This window comes from Rhipicephalus microplus, chromosome 5 (genome assembly GCF_043290135.1).
Source record: "Rhipicephalus microplus isolate Deutch F79 chromosome 5, USDA_Rmic, whole genome shotgun sequence".
Taxonomy (NCBI): Eukaryota; Metazoa; Arthropoda; class Arachnida; order Ixodida; family Ixodidae; genus Rhipicephalus; species Rhipicephalus microplus.
The window spans coordinates 125,935,452-125,956,849 of NC_134704.1; the positions used below are offsets into that span (position 1 = coordinate 125,935,452).

The 21,398-nt window shown below is 45.1% G+C and overlaps 1 protein-coding gene across 3 annotated transcripts in view; it reads right to left on the minus strand.

The window, feature by feature from the left end:
* The window catches only part of LOC119173728 (uncharacterized), a 137,470-nt gene that overhangs the window by 26,458 nt on the left and 89,614 nt on the right, over nt 1-21,398 (minus strand). For all 3 annotated transcript variants that reach the window (XM_075895927.1, XM_075895926.1, XM_075895929.1), the window contains 4 exons: nt 19,648-19,710; nt 19,459-19,554; nt 17,791-17,892; nt 6,969-7,070 (listed from right to left, as the gene is read on the minus strand). In XM_075895927.1, the coding sequence (XP_075752042.1) occupies nt 6,969-7,070; nt 17,791-17,892; nt 19,459-19,554; nt 19,648-19,710 (363 nt within the window). The remainder of the gene's footprint in view (nt 1-6,968; nt 7,071-17,790; nt 17,893-19,458; nt 19,555-19,647; nt 19,711-21,398) is intronic.

Here is a 21,398-nt window from a genome sequence, read left to right on the forward strand (position 1 = left end):
GCGATGCGCTCACGCCAGTGTCTTCAAGATCTACGATTGTTTAAGAAAGTGGTACTACTGGCGTGGGATGTTTACTTTTGTTCGACAGTTTATTCGTGGCTGCCACGAGTGTCAGCGACGAAAACAGCCACCGAATGCAGGAGCAGCTCCACTACAGCCGCTTGCATGCCCCGACCGCCCATTCGATCGCGTTGGAATTGACCTTTATGGACCACTGCCATAGACCACAGCAGGTAACCAGTGGGCTATCGTTGCTATAGATCACCTGACACGGTACGCCAAAACTGCTGCTCTTCCTACGGCGACCGCTCAGGACGTCGCATCTTTCATCCTCCATCGGTTTGTATTGTGTCATGGCCCTTTTTACGAGCTCCTCAGTGACTGGGGCCATGTATTTCTATCCGACGTGATCCAAGCACTTTTCCGTCAGTGCCATATTGTACACCGGATGAGTGCTGCTTACCACCCTCAGACGGATGGCCTGACTGAGCGGTTTAAGCAGACCCTGGGTGACGTGCTCACGATGCATGTGGCATCTAACTAAACTAACTGGGGCCTGGTTCTTCCGTTTGCGACCTACGCATACAGCACCCCTACCAAAGTCACCACTGGCTTTTCCACACTCTTCCTTCTATACGAACGTCAACCATCGCACACAATTGACACTTTGCTGTCATACGCACCAGATGTAGCTGAGTGCACGACCGCGTCCGAAGCCGCTCGTCACGCCGAATAATGCCGCCAACTAGCGAAGCAGTTTACCACGGCTGACCAGCAATGCCAAAAAAAGGCCCGTGATGACGACCACCCTCCTGCCGCAAAGTTCACTCCTGGAACACTTGTATGGCTGTATGTACCACATTGCGCATCTGGTTTGTCTACCAAGCTACTTTCAAATTACCATGGTCCATACCTAGTCGAGAGTTCGACGGAATGCCGTCTGGTCAGGTAAAGGCATTGTTGAATAAAACAGGTCACTGACCAATGTCAAACATTGACATTGGTCAGTGACCTGTTTTATTCTACCATGGTCCATACCGCGTGGTAGAGCGAACATCGCCCGTCAATTACGCCATTGAACCGCTTATGCCGCTCGGTGACCATCGTGGGCATGGACACGATGTTCACGTGAACCGCTTGAAGCCGTACTTCGACCCGCTGGTTCCCACCTGTTAGATCGCCAGGATGGATTCATCTTTCTCGACGGGGGCAATTATAATGAAGGAATGATGACAATACCAGGAAACAACAAGCATCATCACAGAGTAAGGCACCACGAGATCGGCACTCGAGCTCCTCCATCTTCCTCGTCCTGTCGCTATCTCGAATCTTCCATCTGCCCGTTTGGTTCGACCAATAAACCTCTTTACAACTGTAATATCGATACTGCCAGGCCTGTTTATACCCTTCTATATTTTTGTTCTTAAATAGAAGAAGAAGAATATATGAAAGAAACTAAGAAAAGAGAAAAGGGGAAAAAATAAGAGAAAAGAGAGAAGGAAAAAAAAGAATAACGAAGCATAAAAATAAAAAATAATGAAATTTTCGCTGTTTTTATTTTTAATTCTACTTCCTTTTTCTGCTACTGTCTGGGTTTCTTTTCTCCTTTATTTGTATTTTATATTTGTTTTGTTTGCATAAACTTATTAACGAGCATTCCCTTGAAAGGTAACACAATTACTTCGAAATCATTTCAAGAAAGTTTATCATTCATGCACCAGGGGCACAGGCAGAATTTTTCGGAGGGGGGAGAGGGGCACCACTGCGATATAATGTGGGACCCGGGCAGGCAGATGTGATCGAGCGTCACATTGTGCTCTGTATGCCAGGGCGAAATAAATGTTAGGGAGGGGGGCGGGGCACACAGACCCAATGTGCTACCTCGTGGCTACGCCACTGAGATGCACTAAATCATGCACATTTCATCAGCACCGTTGATCAAAACGGCAAAAACCGTGGCTCAACTTCTCAAGCATCACATTTGTGACTCTAAATAACCGCTCTCTCTTTATTCTTTTCTTCACTGGCCAACTTCTTACGCCATAGGCGAACAAGGCATTAGTGAAAAGTAATCAGTAGTAGTAGTAGTGGAAACTTTATTGTACTAGAGGGAATTAGGACGAAGGTGTGTGGTTGCCCTAGTCCAGGGCCCCACTGGCCTTTGTGGCTCGCTGGACCTGATGGAGCAGAGCAACTTAGCTCTTTCGATCCTTGCTCGCAAGCCAGCCCTCCCGCTGCCTCTCAAATGGGTTTCTCCCTAATAAAGGTGAATCAATTTCGAGTGGCCCGAGTCCACACGCCCAGGTTGTGTGAGTGAGAGATGGCCACTCCCATCACCACAGACATGTGTCCAGGCACTGCGTTTGGTGGATTTTGTTGAGAATTAGTAGATGGGGATAGTAATTTTCTTGAAATCACTCACTTACTGAAATTTATTACAAAACTCATTAGAGTGAGAAGTAATTTCAATCACTGTAATATCTTTACTGCTAGGCCTGTTTAAATCCTTGCGTATTTGCATTCATATGAACTGATACCCAAGTAACCAAAGTCCATTCTGAATACAAATGTCCGACCGTACGGATATCCAGCACAGATAGCCAATGGACATACTATGAAAATTCATGTCCCGTGTGGCTGTTTTCTGGACGTCCGAACCGGATGTCCGACCGGACATTAAGTTTTGAACTTTGACCGGCAGTCCATATAAGGACATGCCAAGGATATGTGCATTTGCTCATGAATTACTGTAGAATTAGAATGTAGTGAAAATATACATAGATCTGCAGAACCCTGAGTGACAATCTTGTAAAATTTTATTAAAAAGGCTATTGTAAAGTTCATTCAAATGTCTGCACACGCATTTGATCCCAGGATGCAAAATAATTTTGCTTCCTGAGGCAAAACAATCTGGTTGTTTCAATATGTGTATTGCATGTCATAAAAAAGAATGTATCTAGTGTTATTATTATCGCATATGAACTGACAAAATGCGGATAGAGTGTGTCATAGCAGTCATCCTGTAGGCAAACTTTCATGCGCCAGCCTCGACACTTCTCAACAAGCGGTGTACTACAGTTGCTCAGATTCCTCAAAAGTACATGTCATACTCCCGTGTCCCTCTGGATGTGTTGTGAGAAACCACGTGCCGTTGTGCCTATTGTCCCGAAGCCTGCTGACCAGTGGCGAGCACTGTGGAAAGGAGCACGAGAAAGGAGGGTTTGTCGTGTCGCACGTATGTGCACTGAGCTGATCTCCAAGCGGCAGAAGGCAGTCAGATTTTTCTTTTTCAAGTGCGCCCGTGTGGACATCAACAGCAACATGTGAAGTTACGAAGGATGACTTTACTACAAAAAACACCAAAACGTGGCATGAGCTCACCATTGTTTTCGGCAGATTAGCGGGGCAAGCAGCAGCAACCACGCTCACTCGCACGGCACAGATAAAGCCACATATCTGTTCTTTATGTCTCATATCCGGCATTTATCCATTCTTATCAAGCGTTACCAATTTTTCATAATTTGTATAAGCCCTGCTAATACGTGCATGTTTCCAGTTCTTCATTTGCTCGCATATTCCTTGCTGTTAACCGATTTAAGACGAGCATGTGGTCTGTGCCTGTGCACCTTCTTTATAAGCATGTGCTACACCCATTAGTCTTTCTCCTGTGCTTGTCTGTATGTAGGTATTGCGTTTAGTAGAGAATAACACTGCCATGAACACGTGCGAGCTGGGTTTGTTCCTAATAACTTAATTTATTTAACCCATACAGAAGCAATTGCTACTGCCTAAGAAGTTCAGTGTTCGATGCCCTTCCACTTGAAGGCGAAAGGGCATTAAACACTTTGATTTTGTAAGACTACGTACACACTTTCACGATGGCGGCTGCGTACAGTGAGTTATGTGCTTCTTGCCTTCGTATATGTGGATAATAAAGGTTCAATGTTTTTGAAAGCCTGCTTGGACTCTATTCTTTTTTTTAATTCGTTTGCAACAGAAAAGCTCCCATGGGAAACAGACGGGCCTCCGAGTAGGCTGTGTGGGTACGCTGCTCACATAAAAGGTTTTCTTTGAATAAGCACTAGCTATATAAACACAAACATTTCATATATATATATATATATATATATATATATATATATGTATATGTTTGTGTGTGTGTGTGCACGTGCGTGAGTGTGTTACAGTGACGTACAGGGTACATTCGTGGACATTTCATGGATGAATGGCCGGATTATCCAAAATGTACATCCTCTCATATGCCTATCGGATATCCGTGGTTACTTGTGTAAGAGGAGAAAAAGAGGAGAAAAAAAAGAAGGAAATGAGAATAAAAAAGGAGTAGGAAACATGAAAACAAAGAAACAAAACGAAGAGGAAGAGCAGGAAAGAAAAATAAAAACGTAAAGTACAAGAGAAAAGTAGATTATGAAGAAAAACCTGAAAAAATAATTTATTCGTACGACGGGAGTAGTCATGATAGTGTCCCTTGGCCACAGACAGACAGACAATGAACTACAATCCATCCTGAGGAGTTACTGACAAGGCCCCCCTAACAGGGGCCCACCGTAACCACTGGCTGCGCCCACATAGAGGAGAGAACGCCATGATGCTCCATCCTTTCCTGGGCCCTCTGGACAGCCTGGGTTTACATTTGGAGTGCCGTGCTTCTTATGGCCTCCTCCCATTTGGCTTCGCTGGAGAGGACGTTGTTAGGCGACGCAGGATATTGCCAAAGCATGTGAGCCAAAGAACAAAATCTTTCCCCGCAGTAGGTGCAAACAAGGTTAACGTCTGAGTATAATTTACTGAGAAATTCCTGCAACGGCAAAGACCCCATCTGCAACATTCTCAGAATGGCTGACTGATTTCTGCTAAGCTTCGGGTAAGGAAGAGGATAGGTTCTCCTGCCAAGCTGATAATGTTCAGTTTTTTACAGACGAGAGTCTTTCTTGGGGTACTTTGGCGCAAAAATTTTGGTGTCTGTCTTTCTGTCTGTACATTTGTGTGCTTGTCCACCGTAACGATACGCCAAACAGCCCGAGATGATACTCCAAACGGCCAACCCCATCTGCAGCACCCCTAATATTGCTAAAGTTTCAGCATTCATACTTGTGCAATTGCCAATTATAAAGCGATTATTGCATACATCTGAGGCACCATAACAACACATCAATACTTTTATGTGTATCTTTATGCTAGAGAAGGCATACATAAGTAATTCTAAGGACCATAGCATTTATCACGCTGCGCTGAAAATCCGACACGATGCTCAAAATGGCAACTGTTTCCAAAACTCTGCTAAGACGACACGGTGGTTTGCATTCTACACCTTATCGCCTCAGAGACAGGCACACATGTCTTCCTTCATTTTCGAAGATAACTGCTAGGTAGGGCTCGTGTCTAACTTGCCTCAATGCGCTTGTTCACCTTCGTTGCACAAACGTTAGCTGCACGGATGGAGACTCTCTAACGCAGCTCCTCCAGAATACAATTCACCGATTTTCTCACACAGAACATTAAATAAGTGTTTTATTCACTCTCTCCAGACACATGACTATCGTCTTTCGACGACATTCACGGTGAAACATGCAGATACAGGGCCAATTTTTTTCATTGAATGTTGGAAGTGGATCGTTCTACTGAGTATCTTCCTGCCCCTTGCCTCCAGACCATCGCGGTGCGTGAGTTCACACACATGATCGTGAGCCAGCTCTTTGAGGTTTGGGAAGCCCTCGAGAACGTTCTTCCCCGTGTGTGCAGGGATCCAAGTGATGAAATGAGACCTGGGCCAAGCCTTCTTCTCAAGAATCGAGGCCACCTCTTGAGTGAGGTTGCCTGATCCAAAAGCTCTGATTGGCTCCCTCAAGCCGGTGCAAATATAGAGACGTTCTGGGTCTGACAAAGCCAACGTAACTGGGACTTGCTCAGCTATGCCCGGTGTGGCCGCCCTCCCGAGGCAGAAAAGCGATGCACTTCCTGCCTGTCTATAAATGGCAGCACAAGCATCTCCAGTTTCTACACTGCCCTGCATCAACAAAGACAACAGAGTCCATGTAATTCCTAACTCGTTTCAAGATAGCTCGTGCCCGGGCTTTTCGCCTACCCTCGTTATACTGGAAATCTACATTTCGCGGGTAGGGCCCCACCACGGAGGCCACCCTCGTTTGCCGACTCATTGTTGTGGGCCGTTCCTACATGATCCTAGGGGCCAAGCCAACCTCGTCAAGGATTCTCCAGCCAGCGTTGTACGACAATATCCTAGCCACCTGAGCAATGACCTGCACCTCTATGATCTCGTATATGTTATTATGCATATCGAGCTGTTCTAGCCTGTTGGAGCTCGTGCAAATGAACAAGCCTAGCACATTGTGTTCTTGTGCATAAGCCTATTCAACTTCCATTTTTTTATGTTTTGGACGACACGAGAGCTGACACTACATAGTCGATATTACTCATGAGAAAGGCGTGGTACATCCTAATGAGGTTTCCTCACCTAATGCCTTCTTTCGGTTGGACATCCCAGCTATTCACCTCAGCATATTCTGCGTTTTTGCTCTGTCGTGGATGATAGTTTTCGCATTACAGCCACCTGCGTCTATGAGCATAGAATTCATCTTTTTAATGAAAGAAAACATTCTACCCTTTCGGACAGAGGAAAAAAATTGAACAAAAGGGGCGCATTCGCAATATTGAGTATATATACCGGATTCGCTCTTAATACTGAGTGCATAGTTGCCACTTTTCGGAAATATTGCATGTCGTCAAGCGGCGCACAACATGAAAACGTGCGATGAATCGTTAAGTCATCTACTGATAAAGAGCGAATCCACAAGCGATAACCTAGTGCACTAACAGTACCGTTGCTGCCACATATGTTCTAGCACAATGAAAAGCTGAGTCTACGATGTCACAGTAAAACTTGTAAGTATTTGAGTGCTCAGAGAATGCACAAGAACAGAACTCACGCTGCTGCCGCTGATTCTGCAAACTTGTCTGTTTCTTCTCCTCCTCCGGACTTGGATTGAGTCGTATGATGACTGTGGGTTCGTCGTCCGAAAGGTCGTCATCTAAAAACAAATCACACATGTGTAATAACATAGAGCTATGGTCAATCAGTGTATGAACAAGTAATGGGTTAACTGCTACATACGTCTGTTTGGTTCATTTATTAGAAGCACACTGTGAATACATGAAGACAGTGGTTCTGTTTTGGGAGGACAGGGAAGCGTGCCCTCGGCGCGTGCGCTGCTGCTCGGCCCTCTGGCAGTGGAATCTTGTGTGGCCTAAACCGAAACTCAAAACAACACTAAACCTGAAACTCACGAACACGACACATCTCTCCCCACTCTGTTTGAGTCACCACTGATCTTGATAACGGTCAGGTGGACGGTGACGTCTCGGAGGCTGCTGTGGTGGTCCTTGCAGAGTGTTATCAGATGGGAGTGGCACTGGTGTGGCGTAGCACTCTGGAGCACCTGCAGTCAACGCGTCTTGCTGATTATCAGCCTGGCTGTCTGGGAGGAAAAACGTAAGCAGTGATGACCAGCTGGGACTTCCAGGTGATTCTGTTGCAGAAGCGTTGCCATTCCTAGATTCTTGGCTCGTAGTCCAAATATGGTTTTTGTGTCGTCGCATGACACCTCTGTCCGTGCTGGCCAACCCAGACCGATGACCTGCTTGTTTGATGATGGTTCCTTTCATCCATGCCGGATCACCTACGAAGTTCTTCACGTAGATGATTTGCTTTTTGCAAATGCGCCATTCATCCTTTCCTTCTTCCTTGGTGATCTGTGAGTCTGAGGGCTTCAGGTATGTCAATGCGGTCGGAAGTTCACGATCAAACATGAAGGTGTTTTCTTTGTGCCCACTTGCGTTGTCGTGTGCTGCTTTAGCAGAAAACGTGATGAGTGATAGAGACATCCTTCTCTTTCACAAGCACTTGCTTAATTTCGAAGACCATGCGTTAAACTTGAACATTCGTGGCAGGATAGTACAGAGCGCTCATGACATGTTTCACTCCATTTCGTCGGGAAAATTCTTCACTTTCAACCGAAACGAAACATGTCCTATTGTCAGTGACTTATTTTTCGCGGTACACCGAAGGTCGCAAAAAGGTTTCTGCCTTCCTTGATTAAAAATTTTAACTAAATGCTCGTCATTTGCCAAACTTCAAGCAATTTGCTGAATTACTCAACGGCAAGCAAGAACATGCTGCCCTCAATGCGTCCTGCAAAATCCAAGTGAATTGTCTCCCATGGTTGTGCTGCTGTTGTCAATTCTGGAAGGGGTGCCTTCGCAGATGCCCTTCGGTTTTCCTGGCATGGTCCGCGATTTTGGGCAGTCTTTTCTGTGCCTTTGCTGAGGCTGGGCCACCAAGGGTATCCTCTAGCATAGGCCTTCATAGCAACAATGCCCCTGTGCCCTGAGTGAATAATTTTTAAAGCTGCGGTGCAAGCTGCGATCGGAGTTACTACTCGAGAGCCCCTGAGTAAGCATCCTTGGAGTGTCGACAGCTCTTGCGCTAGCTTGACATAAGGTCGGAAGTCATCGCCTTTCATTGCACGTAGCTTTCCTTGCTCAGCTGCCTGAATAACTACTGCGAGAGTTTTGTCTTTGCTCGATAGCTCTGCAATGCACTTAAGTGAAAGTTGGGGGTCAATCGCACATTCTAGCATCAGAACATCGCCGGGCAGGGATGGCTCATCTTCATCTCCTTGCAGTGGCAGCCTGCTGAATGCATCTGTGTTCTGGTTTCGACTACCTTTTCTGTAAACGAGGTCGTAACCGTAAGCAGACAGCTTCAGACACCATCTGGTCATACATGGTGACAAGACCTGCGGGAGCAGCCTTTTCGGCCCGAAGATGCTGAGTAGCGACTGGTGATCAGCAGTGATAGTCACATATCTTCCAGTTATATACTTCTAAAAATTATCAACACCAAATATCACAACAAGTCCCTCCTGGTCTAGTTGTGCATAATTCTGTTCCACCTTCCTAAGCGTTCGGGACACGAAAGCAATAGGTGCTTCTGCTCCACTTTCATCCACTTGCGATAAAACAGCGCCAACACCATATGGTGACGTGTTGCATGATAGGAGAAGGGGTTTACACATGTGATAGTGAGCAAGCACTGTGCTGTCGCGAACGAGTGTTTTTAATTCTTTTAATGCCTCTTGGTGCTCTTTCTTCCAAATCCACTGGGTTTCTTTGTGTAAAAGCGTGTACAATGGTGAGGCTACTGTCTCTCTGACCTTGAGAAGCAGTCGTAGAAAGCAAGCAAGGCTAAAAATACTCGGAGCTCAACTCTAGTTTTCCGTGCTGGTGCATCCATGATGGCTTTGACCTTATCTCCAGTCGTATGTACCCCTTGTTCATTGATGCGATGCCCTACGAAATCCATGTGTTTGTCTCCAAATCGACATTTGTCTCTCTGTAGGCGCAGGCCCATATTACACAGTCTTAACAACACCTGGTCTAGCCGTTCGTTGTATTTATTTGGCGTTTCTCCGCAGACAATAATGTCTTCAAACTACATGCTGGTGCCGAAAATTCCGGCAAGAGTTGTCTCCACGATTTTTCGGAATATTGCTGGTGCTGCTGAAATTCCAAATAAAAGTCTCTTGACTGCATACAGTCCATTTATTGTATTCACGGTCAAAACCTTTGCTGTGTCTTCAGTGACCGGAAGTTGCTGATAGGCTTGAACTAGATCAAGCATTGAGAACATTCTTCCACTGGTTGCAGAATGCCTTGTTGCCTGAAGCGCTTTAATTCGTCCTTCACAGCTGGTCTGAGCGCAAGAGGAACCCGTGGCACCTTGCAAAAGCGTGGTGGGACGTTTCGGTCGAGCTCTATGTGAACTGGTGGTCCCTCGGAGCTTGTGACGTCTTGATTAAAAACACATGAGCGCTTTTCTAATACGCGGTGCAGCACTGCGGATTCTGTGTGCGTTGCATCACCCATTTGGTTCACGCCTTGCAGCCGGATTTTGAGAGTACTGAACCAATTACGGCCCAGAAGGTTGCATCCATTACCTTCCATGATATGCAATGGCAGAACGTAATCTTTAGTCTTGTGCTGCACTTGTACTTAACAGTTGCAACGAGGCTCAAGTGCTGTCCTGACCACGTGCGCAGATTTACTTCTGATTGGGCTAGTGGCGGCGGTAATGTAGGCCAACTTCTGTCGTAACTTTCCTTGCTGATTAGCGAATACGCTGCCGCAGAGTCAACTTCGAACTCCAAAAGCTTGCCATTAACACGTAGCGGCACCATGAACTTCGGACAAGCTTGTAGGCTTTTTACTCTATTAAAGCCCCATGTTGACATGTCTCCAGACTCTTGCACGCTTGCAGGTTTCGGCTCCATTTGATGCGTGCAGTATTGCGTTGCTTTTTCTTTGCAATGCAGGCTCTTTCAAAGTGCTCCATTTTCTTGCAAAAGTTGCACAAGGAATTTCGGAACTTGCTCTCACCCGAATCGTGTGAGCCGTTGCATCTGCAGCAGTATATCTTGCGTGGAGTGTGCTGCTTTCCTTTCGCGCCTCCTTTTTTCTGGCTTGTTTGGTGCACTCGTAACTTTTCTGTTTCGAGCTTGATGCTCTTCTGCTGCAGGGCAGTGCTTTCCACCCTCTTGGCGAGGTCGAAAGCCTTCTGGAAGGTAAGCTCCCTCTCTGCGAACAGACAATGTTGAACGAGCTCGTTTCGGATACTGCAGATGAAAACGGTCGCGTAACATTATATCCAGGAGGAGCTCAATGGCTGCGGCCATTGTAGTCACCGTCGCCTCAGCCGCGAGCATTGCCCCGGCGCCAAAGTTACAATCCGCGGTGAGCTTACATAAAGTGGCAACGTAAAGAGTAATGGACTCGCCTGGTTGTTGGTCGTGTCTTTGGAATTTGCAGCAACAGTAGAGCTCAGATGGGTGTGGGTGGTAATGTGCAGCCAAGATTCAGACGATCTCTTCATACAGCACTTCTTCTGGGCTCTTTGGTGCTACCAGTGCGCGGACGGTGTCAGATGTCTCTGGCCTGCACAGAGTCAGGGGCAGGGCTCGCTTCTTGTCGTCGGCTGTGATGAAATTCGCCACAAAATAGAATCCAAGTCATTGAATAAAATGACGTCCAGGCCTTTCCGAAGGGCTCGATGGAAGCTTGAAGAGACACCATTGGCATTGGACCACACCATATTTTCAGTGAGTTTACGTTTCCCTCATCGCCAGTGCTAGAACGTCTATTCGATTCATTTACTAGAAGCACACTGTGGATACATGAAGACAGTGGTTCTGTTTTTGGGGGGAGAGGGAAGCGTGCCCTCGGCGCGTGCGATGCTGCTCCGCCCTCAGGCGGTGGAATCTCGTGTGGCCTAAACCGGAACTCGAGCACAACACTGAACCCGAAACTCACGAACACGACATTAACAAAAACGCTATTTTTTTTTCTTCTGTTGTGTCGGTCTTGCGAAATGAAATGAGAGCAAATATTTTGGCTTTTGCACTTTATTTGACACGTAATTTGTTACTGGTGAACAAAGGATTAACGGAATGACACAGTACTCCTCAAATGTTCACCAAAGAGAGTTTCCTACATTTTTCATTCTCAATAATAATAATAATAATAACTGGTAATAACACCCCAAAACAACGATATGATTATGAAAGACGCTAGTTGAAGGCTCCGGAAATTTCAAGCCCCTGCACAGACCCTAACTCGAGAGTTAGTGAGCTGAGCAGGTGCAGGAATGAGGCGAAGCACACGTGTAGATAGAGCGCATGGTCTCAATACGAAAGCACGAAACAATACTGATTAGGGAGGCAGCATTACCTTCCACCCTCCATTCCTCATTAAATAAACAGCAGGCGACAGTGTGGTGCCTATTAAAAACAAGCAACTTCCCAAACCAATTGCTTAGAGTCATTGCTATCCAGATCTCTACTCCGACAAATGTAAACTTTGCAATCAGAGGACGGATCTTACACACTTTATCTGGGTTTGTCCTAACCTCGGGAAGAGGCCAAACACCAAAAATTTCAACGCACAGCAGTTGGAGGCCGTGCTGCTTAGCTCAAACATCGAGGACCAGCTACAAGTGATCAGGCAAGCCGAAGATGCTGCTAAAGCCTAAGAACTTTAGCCGCCATCTAGGGGAGAGGATATAATTCCTCTAAAACTTGCCGTTTCGAATAAACTTGTTCCTCTCTCTCTCAATCACCTAGAGTTCTTTATCTTTAACCTGCACCTAAATCTAAGTACACGGGCCTCGAGCATTTTCCCCTCCATCAAAAATGTGCCCGCCGCAGCTATTACTCAATCCGGCTACCTGCAGGCACCGTAAGCACTAGACCACCATGGAGGGTATAATCCCAGACAACACTCGTCCTGAGGTTGTCCTCAAATGGTACAATTGTCCTCGCACAGTTCTCATTGACCTTGGTACTTAGTGAGGACGACACAAGCTAGTTTGACACGGAAACGTCTTTTCAGGTGCTTTCTGAGGCAATTTATCCTGAAAAGTAATTTTAAAGACCTGTGGGGAGGACCAAAGCAATGCAATTGCACCGGGTCAAACGTCTTTTCAAGTGCTTCTTGAGGACTGGTACGGAAAAGGTCCCACTAAGAACCTTTTGGGGATGACAAAAGCATTGCACTGAGCACTTAGATCTAATTCTTAAAGACCTTTGTGCGCCAAGTAGATGTATATTATTTCTGAAATTTAAAACTCTCCTTATACGTTCGTTTCATAGTCATAAATTATTACATATTTTCACCCCACTTTCTTCTCTTTTCGCAGAAAACTTTCGAATTGCGCATTTTGCTTAATGAAACACGTGTAGTTAATCAGCTTAGGTATTGAACCTGGTATTGTGAAATGTTCATTTGAAATAGTGTGTTATTAAATGTCACAGCCTTAAATTAGTCACTGTATGCCACTGTAGTGCGTAATAACAAACTAGAAGCTGGCAATTAATGACCATGCGGCATCATTCAGGATAGTCAAGTAGTCAAGCCATTCCAAACCAACTGACCGTCAAGATGAGATCTGTCGTGGAAGGTGCAGTGTACTAGTGAAGGTCCGAGTGCTTTGTTGTTTGTGTGCATAGCTAAAGGTGACATACGTGTGGCAGTGTAAATCGTAGGCAACGACAGGAGGTAAATTGCAGTGTTGATGTGTGCACTGGGTTGCTAAATGTTCAGACTGATCACAGATGCATTGTCACCAGTGGACCGCGTTGAGTTGTGCTTCAAAGTAGCCTGGAACACCAGCCAATCGCGATCAATTGTGCTTTAAAGCCGCCTGGTCTCAACGTGAAAGAATCAACTTTTGCGTCTTACACATGGCCCGATCTCGAGCAAGTCAACTGAAGGCCCGTGTCGAGAGTACTGGTGGGCTGTCAGAGCGGGGCCTCTAACACTAGTGGAGTGCATTGGGCACGATACACGTGGTGATTAAGACGTTGTGTCAAACTTTTGAAGAACATAACAAACATGGTTGATTGGGCTGTGTTGACTGCCTTAATGTTGCTTTTATTTTTTCAGACTATACGCATACTCGAATGCCTGACAAAGCTGTCAGTTGTGACTGATTGCTCTTAAATAAATTTCAGTCAACAAGCTTTAGTTTATATTACTATAACAGTCCACTGCTGTCACCTATTTGTTGCATGATACAGTGTACATACATGAGATCTCACAGGTGTTTTTCCTTTGATGTATGTAAATACCAAGAAAAGAAGTAAATGCTAAGTAGAATCACAGCCTACAGTACCGAACTGGCCATGCAATCATTATTCTGAAAACATACTGAAAAAGTCATAAAGTGTTCTTTTGGGGATGTGCTGAGGTTGTTAAGTGTATGAACAAGGGGACGGGATTAGAATTATTTTATACCATAAGAGGACATTCTAAGGGCGTCATAATGTCCTCATGGAGGCATACTGAGGACATCCTGAGGCTGTATTTGTGTTGTCTCGGATTTCTCGTTTATGTTTCATGCGTACACGGCTGTACATGTGAGGAAGGTTCTAGAAAGATGCATGGGTTTCAAAAATATAGAGGGTGCCCGAGATAACTCTAGGCGAAGCTTAAATATATGCTGATGCACTCTACGATGACGCGATTGAATACATGTTGCTGACAACTGCAAGTAGACAGTCACTCCGTCTTTTTCACCTTGCTTGGTTGCTCGGTCAAGATTTATCAACTTTTAAAGCAACTGAGCGAAAATTTACCATCAGAGGGTTGTAGATTGGCTCGAAAAAACCTTCGATAAGACATTTTTAAAATTTTCCATCTATTGGGTGTTAGTGCTTCACTCCTTCTTGCGGATGTCCGTGAAATACAAAAAAATATGCGACATGACATTCCCACGTGTTACAATAATTTCAGCACTCATTATTATACCTGAAAACAGCCGTAGCGTTCAATGCACCTTAACACATGAGAATAGAGCGACTGTGGTCGTTGATGACAAACCTGTTGCTTGTGGCAGCACAAGCGATAACCATTGCGTCTGTTCATCACTCTCATGAACTGCCAAAAAAGATAGTGTGAGCACTTCACTCACAGCGCTGCAGTGAGCGAGTCATGAGTTACGTTTTTGTTCTGTTATCTTTGTTTGTTTTGTGCGGGAACCTGCAGTATCAGAAAAGCACAAATACACCATAGACGGAAGGTTCAAAGTTCTCTAATCGCACATTTTACAAACCAATATACAACCTTGCAATTGAAATTTGTTGCCCAGCTTCGTTGCTACAGAACAAGGGACAGCTAGCGGGTCGCAGTTTTGAAGTTTCGTCTTGCAAGTGTATGGATAGTGAAGAAGCTTGGAATGGGTTAATAATTGTTGGGATTTCAGTCTTGAAACCACGATATGATAATGACTCCGGAAATTTCTACTACCTGGGATTCTTTTACATGCGTCTAAGTTCAAGCACATGGGGGCCTCAGGCATTTCCGTCTTTTGAAAATTAAATGCCGTCATGGTCGGGATTCGCTTCCACAGCTTTCGGGTCAGCAATGGAGCACCATAACCACTGGACTACTGTGGCGGGTGTGGGGCAGTAGTGGGGATGAGGAGTTCAAGAAATATTGACACAACATCGCCATTTGAAAGGTTTTTCCCACATCTGAGTCTTTTCTGAAGGTAGCTTGGCATGAGGATTCGAGAAACATATTAATACCAGGCGATCTCTTCTTCTTGTCTCCTTCTCTCTTCTCTTACTCTCGAAGTGCAAGGTAGAGAAATTCGGTATTTTGGAGAAGCCCTTGTACCCCTATGAAATCATGAAGTCACCTCTTGAGTCAAAAACACTCGAAGAGAAATTCGCCCATCGGCACTGCCCGCTAAACTCATTTTGGATGTGGACAGCTATCTCTCCCCTACAGGCTTAAAGGGCATCTAAACAACCTCCGATAACCCTTTTATAATGTTTAAAGTAAATGCACGCATCGAGCCAAGAATGCCAATGCCAAACACTGCAGTCCTATGGGCCGTGCGCCCCACAAATTCCAAGAAACAAGCCGTTCTCCTCTTTAAGCCTTTCCGCACTCTTCAGCCTCGGCCCCTCTGTGTTCTCCATGATGTCAACATTTTTGTCTGCTCGTCCCCATGACAAATGTTTGTCCACTCACCACTCTTCCTCCTCACTCATTGAGAAAGAGCTCTCGGCCAGAAAGAGAGACGAGCGGACAAACTTAGCAGAGCAAAGGAACGAGCTAAACCAGCGAGGGCATCTTTTAGCTCATCAAACAAGCGCAACTCCACTATTGCAGCTCCATTTTGAAAAATCGACATGGCTAGTGTTCGTTGCAGAATCTTGAACAAATGCAGCAACACAGCTTATTTCAACACCTGGGTGGTTTAGAGGCCCTTAAAGGCTCATGCACGCATTTATTAAGAAGATTAAAAAAAAAAGATAAGGGACAAACTCGGACATCTGGGATCCGGGCTGCCAGGGAAAGGTCTGCAGTCATGTTTGAGAGCCCTGCTTTCGAAGTTAGTTAACTGAACATGCCCAATTAAACAGTTAAGCAGAAAACAATACCTACAGGCAATAACGAGAAAAGAGCATTTCATCACACGATATAGATGCCTCAGCATTCGCTGCATAGTGCCGATTACCATAAGCGCACTAAAAGGGACACTCAAGTGAAACCATGCATCGGTTGAGACTGATAACACATACTCTGAGAACTCGAACCGAACTAATTTCACCGTGACAAATATATTATTAGACGAGAAAATTACGGTCAATGTACGAACTTTAAACTTCGCGCTGAAATCTGCACGTGTGGCATAACGGATTTCAAACTGCACCTCTCACATTTCGGGAACATCAGCTTAACGAAATTTCCAGAAACTATGTACGCTATGTCTCTGGCACCCTTAGAGGTCAATGTACTTAACTTTTACCGATTATAAATTACGTCGGCCCGAGTAGACGCCGTCAGAATCAATCCCATCACGGCGCATGCTGTGCGGCTTTGAAGGTGGCGTCACCACCAACATTTTTTTTTTGCGCATTTTCTCGCTCAACAACAGTGCTACCATGCTAAGCATGGTCATATTTGAATGGTAAAAAAGTAACTTATTGATAACAGGCAAATCGCTTTTCTCTTCAACGTCTCTTTATGGTTTACATAAACACTCATGGTTGTGCGCTAAGAGGCAATGCAAGTAAAATTACACGGTAAACATTTTTAAACACAGCAGCTGGCCTGGAAGGGCATTTCGCCTAGTTCTCTAGTTCAACCTTTTCTTTTACGGTGAATAAAAATTGCACTGTGGTTGCAAATTCAATTGAACCGAGCAATGATGATGCTCAAATTATGATGACGCTGAAAGTTGGGAAATTCACAAAATAAACTAAGACTATCTTCGATCCTTCTAAACATAAAATTGTAGCGTATTACACTGACTTCTAAAAGCAACCGCGGCATTGTATTCCCTGCAAACCCACGCTTGCGCATGAAGAGTTCGTGAGGGCGTCCTGGTCACGAGCCCTCCAACAGTTGGGCATGCTAGGCGGTAACATGAAGCTACAACACGCTACTATTGTGCCAGTTAGGCCGAGCGAGAAAAACCGAGAAATAACAACAGCAACCATCTGGAAGCACCTCAAGCACCACCTGATAGGCAAGAGCGTCACTATTTTTGCATGGGTGCGACGTGCAATCTCGTCAAAATAAAACTGCTAGAAGGAAGAAGTGTCTATATACGTTATAAAAAAAATGGCTTTTTAAAGTTATGCCCTCCAGGAAAAACTTCGTTAAATAAAGTTTGGTGCCAAATTAGTTTCGTTCATTCGGTTTGATAACATTGTCTCCTGTTTTTACTTTCGGGTGTTCTTGCTTGATGAAATTTTAACTGTAGCTGAAACAGGTGACACAAACTGCACAAAAAGTAAATTTTTGCAGATATCGCTGACAAATTCTCATGACAGATATTTCTGCAGTGCACCCCCCAAAGTTTCTTTTGACTTTTCTTTACTTATAAGGGCGTATGCTTGGGCGTGTCGGTAATCAATTTCACTATTTCAGCGCACTGTTTAACAAAGAGAGAACAGGAGCTTTGTGTCCATGTCATTGTTCTGTCCCCTGTCTTGTTCTACAATGCACTACAATAGTGAAATTATTCTTTCCAAGGACGCCTTACCCCATGGCATATTTTGTTCACTTCACCGTAACAATGCAATAACTAGCTGAAATTTCAACTTTGCTGCAGCATACAACAGTATAGCAAGGTCTACAAGGTCAAGCGTGGACACGAGGGACTAAGGATTACACACTTACCATCATCCCAAAAGCATTCGTCGTCAGAGCTACTTGTGTCTTGGTTGGTTTGCATTCGAGCTGCTAACAGAGACAGGGCTTCTGCAATCGAGGTCGGTTCGGCTGTTGAAACAAAAAAAAAAGTAATAATAAACTGCGAACACTGCAAGTTCAACGTAGTTGTACATACCCAAAGGAGCCGACATGCCCTCGACACATCACGTATCAAAAAGTGGCCGCAATGGCACGCTACTGCCAAAGAAAGACTTTTGTTGTTTTATTCGTCCTTCCCCATCGGTTCATCACTAATGCCAAGCCTGTCTTCGATTACATTCCATTATGTCCAGAATGTTTTTTGGAAAAAACTACGTCCACCACGGTGGATCAGCGGCTGTGGTGATCGCCTGCTGACCCGAAGGTCACAGGTTCGATCACGACCGTGGCAGTCACATTTGGTGGAGGCAGAATGGTGAAGAGGCTTGTGTACTCTGCGATGTCAGCGCACACTAAAAAACACCAGGTGGTCAAAATTTCCGGAGCCCTCCATACAGTGTTTCTCATAACCATATGGTGGTTTTGAGACATAAAACCCCAACTATTATTCTATTACTCGGTAAAAATTATAAACGCTAATGGGAACTAGGCATGCATGCACGCTAGAGGAGACCCGCGACCTATCCTGCACTGTTCAGTGAACTTCGAAAATATTCTGACTAGAAATTGGAAACGCGTTTTTAATTGTAACAGCAATTATGTGGACAATCTCGACAAGCTTTTGCTGTCGACATCATCATTCCCGTTGCTATTGCCATCCCCGCAAAGCGAAGGTTCAATTCGTTAACATTACCCCTCCCTCTCTGCGCCTCCTACGCTCTACCCGCGGGTAGAGTATACAATGTGTTGGTACGCTAGTGGGGGCATGAGCAGGGGCGCTGAACGTGGGTGAAGCAGAGATCAAACTAGCCGACTGACGTCCGTTGCCCAAAGGATGCGTGCAATAACATCAGCGCTTGTGCGAAGCCCGCCGTCTATTGCTACTCAAGCAGCGAGAAACCCGCCCCCAGGTGCGTAGCCAGAAATTTTTTCGGGAGGGGGATCTCTTTTGAAATGTTTAAATGGTCATTTTTCGCTGAAGCCAGGGGGGAGTGGGGGAGACATGGGCCCAGCGTGTCAACCCCTGGCTACGCCCTATGCCCCTGCCCGCCCCCCACAAGATACACTAATACCCCCCCTCCCCCCCTCACCTCGCCGTGACGCAACACCGGTTTGCTCCTTCAAAACACAACCCTGCCAACGACCATAGATGGCTCGTATACACACCTCTACGTGTGCTCTCAGAGCTAAGAGACCGTGCGACATCCGCTTCTCTACCTGGGGCGGCCATATTCTCTTGCACCAACATTTCGTTGAGTTAGGGGACACTGGGTCTAAAAAGAGTTAGCTGCCAGACCTACTTTGTATCAAACTACAATTGGTTGCTATCGCATACTTTGTGTTACTCTCGCAGTGAAACTGCGATTTGTTTTCTTTTTTTATTTAAGTAAAAAGCACAAAATACAGTGTTTGATAATAACAAAAAAGCAAAGAGACAGACTAGACAATCGGGGTCAACAATCTAAAAAATAGCAGTACTGATGGTCAAACAATGAAAGCAGCACGTTCAGAATTACGAGCGCTGCTCAGGCGTACCTTGATTGTGACACTGCTCCCCGTGATGTTCCTTCGTAACAATGGTCTCTGGTTTTCTCTTCGTGTACGGCGAACAATCCATTAAGGGTGCACATTCTACGAGAGTGATAAGGTGGCACGCATTAGGTTGGTGCGCAGTGCATGTATATGCCACAATCGACACTCTCGAGTAATGTACCGGAAACACACCTCGCATCCACGCCTCTTCAGTCACTTTCTTTTTGCTTTGACATTGCTTTGCCGCTGGAGCCTCTGTAAAGATAATCCGATTCATATCTTCAAACCGATTCAAATCCCTCCAACAACACCGAACCGCCGTGCCGAACTGATTCGGTGTTGCCAGCGAATGACGTCACTTAAACTGCCTTGTTGGAATACAAACATAGTGGGAGGCGAAGTATATGATGTCAGGTTATTATTGTGAGTACATCGCACCATAGGTCGGCAAAACATTGCGAAGCTCACAAATAACTCACGAAAGATATATCCTGCACTAAGGGCTCACTCAAACTTAGACTGACCAAAATTTTTTGCATATGGTGATTTTGGGACGTCCAACCCCACATATCAATCAATCACCCAATCAAAATTTTTTGAGCTGGACTCATTCGAACTCACGCTCACAAATTTTTCTTCGTTCGGAGTCAAACTCACCAAAATATTACTCACCCGGACTCAGAATCACAGCTCGATGTAAGTCTGAGTGAGTTGAAATGAGTCGATGCATGAGTTCGTTAATCTCGAATTAACTTTTTCACTGTGGTGTCGATGCTCTTCACATAAATATTTTACAAAATCAGTGCTCTTATTGGCATCTTTTGATATATAGCACCTTGGAATACGATCGAGGGCTTGCAAACCATTAGGCTCATTATTATTGACATGAATGGCAAAATAAGATTTATATATCAAGAAATATCCTGGAAGAGTTTGTGAAGGGGAGGTCAAGGCCTTTATACATAATTAGTGCCTCTGATGAATAAATATTAAATAGCAAATGAACGACTCCACCTTGAAAAATACGTGCAAGTAGAGGTCAGTTTAAACGTGAATCAAGGTAAAGCTGATAGTTAGGTTGACGATGAGAAGATAGGAGTCACATGCAGCTTCTTTCATTGAGTAAGCACAGAGGTTAATAACATTTCAGGCTTGTATAGGTTTTGCTACGGCCGCTTAATGGAATGCGTTTCTGTAGCAAAGCAAAAGGTGACAGTTGGCGGCGACGTCAACACGAAGTGATGCAATATCATGACGTGATAACAGGGTGACGTTGCACATGGCCAAAGTCTGTGACGTGGTTACATAGCGTCGTTACTACGGAGACGGGGCCAAACCACGTCAAGTACAGAGATCAGAGTTTCAGACATCTTTCAGACATCTCGGCCGAATCCATAAGAGGCAGTGCGAACTTTTTTTTTATTATTATTTCTATGTCCTTATACATGCACACTCCTTGTTACCACGTCTCGCGTGGCAAGAACGGGGCATGCGAATTCTGAAGAAAGTGACGCATCCGTACAATGGAAATTGCGTGTAAGATTGGTGGACAACACAATCTATGCAGTTATATTTAATGAAGATAATTATACGATAACAGCGTAAGAGCCAATATTAGCCGACACATGTCATTGTCTGGCCATCACTAGCCATCATCTAGCCACTACACGGAGATGCGAACCAACTTTGTGAATCAATTAGGCATATTTAGTCCACACTTGTGACCGCTTAGCCGTCACTGCGGCAACATTAGTGACTAATAATCATCCCCCATAGTAAAATAGTAAGTACGATACGTCGGGACACCAGCTTCAGTCAGTCAGTCAACTTTGTTCAATAATTGTCCTGAGGAACTGATGCCCCTCAAGAGGGCGGGCCAGCTGCAGGCTGCACCCACCTCGGGACAGGAAGGGCATGCCACTCTGCCAAATTGCAGGCCCTAT